The following is a 6477-nucleotide window of genomic DNA, read 5'->3' on the forward strand; positions in this document are numbered from 1 at the left end:
TTTCGTAAACATTATCTATAAAACGAAGGTACCGGCTATGGCAAACTTTCGTAAACATTATCTATAAAACGAAGGTACCGACTATGGCAAACTTTCGTACCCGAATATCCAAAGCAATTGCGACAATTACTTCGGAAATACTGGCATGTATGTGGGCGGAGATCGATTATCGCCTAGACATTCTTCGAGTCACGAACTGTGCCCATGTCGAGGTGTAATAACGGCTTCAGTGGTCATGGACAAACTCCAGGTGTTTGTCTCCATTATACCACAAACCGCAAATGTTTATCGTATGTTGATCTCATTCTATTCAATAAATAAAGTAGTTTATGGACACCCTGTATTGAGGGATTAAAGAAAATAGCAAAGTTTCTGACACAAATTGTTTGTGGAACATTATACTACATGTGAGTAATCGGTTAAAACAAAAAAATCATATTATAATTTGGTGAAACATAATCAGATGTGTTTTAAAATTTTCTGACACAAATTGTTTGTGGAACATTATACTACACGTGAGGAATCGGTTAAAATCATATTATAATTTGGTGAGACATAATCAGATGTGTTTTAAAATGATCGTGAATTATATTTTATCCTGTATAATATTATGTTTATGAGTTTGTTTGTTTGTATGAAATTAAGCACAAAGCTACACAATGAGCTATCTGTGCTCTGCCCACCACGGGTATCGAAACCCGGTTTCTAGCGTTGTAAGTCCACAGACATGACGCTGTGCCACTGGGGGGGGGGGCATATTTATGAGTACAGAGTTATAAATAGGCTATATTATAAATATTATAATATTATATAAATATTATGAATGTATAAATAATCTGACTTTTATTAGTAATTAATAAGTTACCTTGTTAAGCTGCCAGTTCTACTATGACACTTTAAACATCATAGTTTCTTTTTTTATAATTTAAATTTACAAAAGAAAATTAAAAATTTTCTCCTGGACCAATTTTTTCGATGTTTGTCATTTCAGGTCGTCCAGAACCAGTTAAAAAATGTGAAGTATTAAACAATACTATGACCACCATTGAAATAGAATGTGAAGCTGGTTATAATGGTGGATTAAAACAGGATTTTCATTTGGATGTATTCAACTATCCGCTAGAAACGTTAGAAGCTAATTTGACCAATAATAACACACCATCTTTTACTGTTAACAATCTTCCACCAGGAACGACTTTCATTTTTGCTATTTATTCTTTGAATTCGAAGGGAAAAAGTCACTCTGTTGCGTTAACAGCATCAACATTACCAACGCCAGAGAAACGAACAGGTAATCAGCTTTAAAATTAACCAAAGGGTGTGATTGATCTCCAAGTATGTTTTAAGAAAAACAAGTTTAGAATAACATTATTTAACGCATTTTTAAACAATAAGATATTTGTAAACTTTTGGGTATAACTAAGTAAACATTATAATTAATATTTAGATGAGTGATTTCGGTTTGGAAGAATAATTAACAAGATAAATATGTTCATAACACTAAAATTAATACTTATAGCTATATATGAATGACATCTTTAATCTGTCTTAAGATTTATTCATATCTCGGATGTAGGACTTACAATTTATCAGTTGTAAAATAAGAAACTATCGTTGAAATATTTGTTAATATTTTACAGATTAGATTCGTCCCTCTTATTTACAAAAACAGATACTATGCTGTATAAACCTATACTTTTTCGTTTTATTATTGATAGAAGGAAGGGAAACACCTTATGACAGTTTCTTATACAGTTACTAACACTCATATTGCAAGTATTAAACAACATTTCTTCAAATCTATATTTCTAAAATACGTAAGTTACAATATATTGTGTTACTAAGTGTTAAATATTTAGAACAACGTTTTCCTTGCATAGCAAAAATCGAAAGACCAGGCATCAGTCCTGTGCTGGGAATTTTAATCGGTATAGTTGGAGCTCTGGTATTGTTGGCTATTCTAACTGTTGCAATAATGAGATACAAACATCATGAGGAGAATAAAGGTAAGACTTACGGATTATAACATTTTAAAACCCGACATAGAGAATTTCTAATTTCATGCATGAGTACAAAGCTGTTAAATGGCTATTTATCAATATAAAATCAAATTTACAACAAAGGAAGCAAAAGTGATTCAGCCGTTAGACACAGTTTTAGTTAAACCTAAACTCTACTGCGTTGTTTGTTGTAACAGGAAGGTGATAAACAAAACGTAGTTGCATTTAGAAAAAATAATTTTCTATAATGTCCTTTGCTTATTTTACTAACAGATATGTTATTGTTATGTAGCATTTAAACTACTGAGCTAAGACATTTTCAATTAAAGGCGTCAAAGTTGTTATTTCTTTTCTATTTAAAATTATTTATAGGAGTCTAAACACATCGTGCTGAAAAAATACGTGCTTTTTTTTTGAGTCTGAAAAAGAAACTTCAGTTTAAGATTGAAACAATATACTTAATACTTCATTAAAAAAGTTCAACATCTAAACTATTTTTTGTCAGATGTTGCTGTCGAAAAAGCACCTTGCACATTAAAGAATTAGCTAATGTTACAGCTGCAAATTAAACCTTGTGATGAGCAAACTATTTACAAGATACTTCATTTCAGCCTTGGACTAAAAACAAATGACATATACTTTAGTTTAGATAGAGACCTGAATGTAAATTTCATAAGAATTTTCAGATAGTTTAATAAATCACAAAGAAATGTTTAACAATTCAATTGAACAAACAAAAGAAAATTCCTAACTTTAGGACGATAGCTCTGAAGCTCAACGAGAGATCAGGGTCTTTGAAGGTCTAAATTGGAGAGAATGATTGTTTTACTATTTACAAAATAAACGTTCAATTTCTTCTTTGTCCAATCAAATACTTTAATCTATAACAGATGGAGATTTCCTCCAACATATTAGCCTTATGTTACACTGTATAAATTCGGAAACTAGGAAGGCTAGTTTATAGACACTTACTTGAAACTGAGATATATGAAGTACTTTGAAAGAGTATAATACCATTGCAAATATTTTACTCACTTCATTTAAAACCTTAAGGAACATTGATTTGTTTTATTTCCTTCTATACTTTGTAAGTTAATCATGAAATCTATGTATAGTAGCTTATTTGTATTTAGAATTAAACTAATACTAACTTCCGGTCAGAGTAATCTACCTACATAGAGATGAAAGTTAAAGTCAAACTGGTATTGGCAATGACTATAGTTAATTCAATGTACTTTTCTTACGTTCTTATTTATAAAGATTAGAACGTATTGTTTCATCAGTTGTACTGATTAGTAACAATTAATTAATGAAACTTCTTAAAAGGCAAAAGTGTGTGTTGTTGTTCAAAAAGTTCGTAAAGTTATTTGGCTGGGTATTGCTTGAGCAAGGTTTAATGTTTTGAATTGGGAATGATGTATATTACGAATATAACACTAGAGCAGTTTCATATAAACTGGAACAATCAGGCAATTATTTTTCATTTTTAAAAAGAAGTTCAACATAACTTTGAAGCAAAGATACATGTTTCGTTTACATAAAATGACTAAAGACTGCACATTTTGAAGAAAGCATTAAGTGCTGTTTCAGGATCTGGTTGATCTTTAATTAGTATCAAAATTCACATATTATTGCAAGTTACTTATATTGTAAAGTATTATTAAAAATCGAGCTTATTTTCGAATAGGCTAGTATGGGAGTAATGTTTCCCTCACTAAATATCGCAGTGAAAAGGCTAATTCGCTTGAGTCTAGTCAGACTATGATCCCACAAGTTCATAAGAAGAAAGCCTTGGAATAGATGTAATAATTAGAATTTTTAGAATGTTTCTTATTGTTATCGTATTAGCAAAACATTTTTTTTTCTGATAAAAATGAATCACTTAGGTCACATACATGTGGTAAGGCTGAGCTGGGTTTCAAATGTTATGCTTATGCGGGTTTTCAAACATGATGGGTGAATAGACGTAGTAGTAAGCTATACTTTACAATATTGAAATCTTCATATATAGTAAGGGCTATAATGATTAAACTATATTATATGTATTGCGAACCGTAGTGTCTGTTCGAGCGTTCGTTTATCTCCCGTTTGAAAAGCTGCGCACACAGGAAATCTCAACATTCACTTTTGAAATGACAGGAGAACAGGCATGAATAATGTTAATAGCAAATTTTATTTCACCATCAGTACATTCTACACTAAATAATTAGGAATTAAGCATACTATCATTCACATTTCAAAATGTGACGTCACTTAAACATTAAACATGTAGATTTATCGTATGCTATTGTTGAGCGGCTCTTAGCATTACTAAAATGCTCAACAAATACTTTTCTCGGTGGGCAGTATAAGTAGCTCAGAGCTTTGGTTGTGAGTGAAACCAAGAGTGCAACACAACTAACTTTTTTAAAGTCCATGAAATAATTTAAATTGATAGATTAACTTAAGCTTTTCACATCACTGGGGACGGGTACGTTTGTTTATCTATATATAGAACTCAAAATCTCTCTCTTTGTTTGTTTTCTTGCTTGTTTGTTAGCTGCGTTGACTGCGCAGGTCACACTTCCCTCATGTGAAGGTGCGCAAAACGACAATTTTTCGTTGATATTCGCGTCTATCATCTGCTAGCTGAACCGGTAATTTTATCATTAACATATACATAACACAAATAGATTCTACGCAGATTTAACTTTTTGGGCAAGTTTGAGTTAACATTTAATTTAGAATATAGCATTATAGGACTATTTAATTATAGATCATTAACTATACATCTACTATTACTTCATATATTTAACCTCACACACAAAAGAAATGTATGCAGAATTTGAATGTTGTGTGTGTGAAAAAGCAAACAGTAGGCTGTATACCATAAAATAGACTAGGTGAAAAGAGCAAGACTTACATCATAATACTTATTGTGTAAAAGGAGATTAAAGTCAAGTCAGTGATTGTATTTTATTCTACTTTTTTCTCCCGGTGGTTGGATACCTGGAAGTGGATTATTTTTCTTTTGATACATTATAAAGTGCAATATTGCATTTTCTTTGCTGTATACTTCATACATCAATGTTATAATGTGAATATGGTATCATATATAAATGTATATATTAAATTTACATTAAAACAAATTGAACATAATATTACATACATATTTGCGTTTGAAATTTTAATATTTGAGGAGAGAAGACGAGGTATTGTTTCGGTTTGTTCTTTAAAGTTCGCGCAAGCTACCCGAGGGCTATCTACGCTAGCCGTCCCTGATTTAGCAGTATAAGACTAGAGGGAAGGCAGCTAGTCAACATCGGTAACGCTGCTAGTTTTAAATATACACTAAACACCTCAGACAATAAGAGAAAACTAGAGAGAGAGAGAGAGAGATAGACAGATATAGTTATAGATCATAGTCTTTTAAAGAAATATACTTAAAATAATATATTTTACAGATTATTTAAATTGAAATTTATTTATAGCTTGCAGTGAATAGCTGTACATTTTCGTACGTTAGAATACGTACAACGCTGCGACCACTAGTGTGATCATTTTCAAGTACAGCACAGAACAATTAAATTTGAATATCATTATGAAAACTAATAGCATGATAAATGAGACGTGTATGTAAAATTGAAGGTGAAAAACGTGGCATCTTTAAACAATTCATGAAGGTCGTGTGTTAACATTGTACTAGTACATAATATAAGGGATGTAGTTATTTATGTAATGATGTAAGTAGGTGGATATCGTGCAAAAGTAAAAAAAAAATTTAAAGAGATGTTCCTGGATGTTTATTAATTTTGTGTTCCTGTGTTTTAATTAGTAAGACTGCTGCTATTTTTCTTTTGTTTTTAAAGGTTTATTCTTGCTAGAATTGTGTTGGTATATAAAGTAATTTAAATATTTGACAAAATATTATATTTTTAATATATATACTTTCACCAAAATTATTTTCACCCGACATTTCATTTGCTAAGAGACACATCCTCCCAAATAACACTTACTTTTTTCTGTAATGATAAAATTTCCAGCTAAGTGTATTCACTTTTAAATCCTAATACTATCAGGCCGAGCGTCCAGACTGTGGATCTGCGGGTCCAACATCCACGTCCTGTTAACACAAAAACAAAACAACAACAAAACACGCACAGCACTTTGAAACCGTGAGCGTGTTATGAGGATGACAATCAAATCCCACTATACGGTCAGACAAGAATATTTCAAGACTTAACTTTATGTGTTATTGAGTAACTGTCTTTTCTGTCTAGTCTATACATTCAAAGTTAGGGACGGCTGACTCAAGAAGTTCTTGAATAGTTTTGCGGCGGACACAGTACAGTTATGCTTGGAGACGGTTTAAATGGGCAATGAAGAAACACTTTAATATAAGTTTAACATAACAGCAAATGTACAACGTTTCACAAGATTTTGTCATCATCAGATGCAAGTAGTTTACACTAACACGGACACACACACACACACACAC

At 31.4% G+C, this 6477-nt stretch overlaps 1 protein-coding gene across 1 annotated transcript in view; it reads left to right on the top strand.

Moving 5' to 3' along the window:
* The window catches only part of LOC106468019 (synaptogenesis protein syg-2-like), a 63150-nt gene that overhangs the window by 26391 nt on the left and 30282 nt on the right, over positions 1–6477 (top strand). Inside the window, exons 7-8 of the mRNA XM_022396320.1 lie at positions 992–1291; positions 1881–2006. Coding sequence (XP_022252028.1) covers positions 992–1291; positions 1881–2006 — 426 coding nt within the window. The remainder of the gene's footprint in view (positions 1–991; positions 1292–1880; positions 2007–6477) is intronic.

Source organism: Limulus polyphemus, unplaced genomic scaffold (genome assembly GCF_000517525.1).
Source record: "Limulus polyphemus unplaced genomic scaffold, Limulus_polyphemus-2.1.2 Scaffold2834, whole genome shotgun sequence".
Classification (NCBI taxonomy): domain Eukaryota; kingdom Metazoa; phylum Arthropoda; class Merostomata; order Xiphosura; family Limulidae; genus Limulus; species Limulus polyphemus.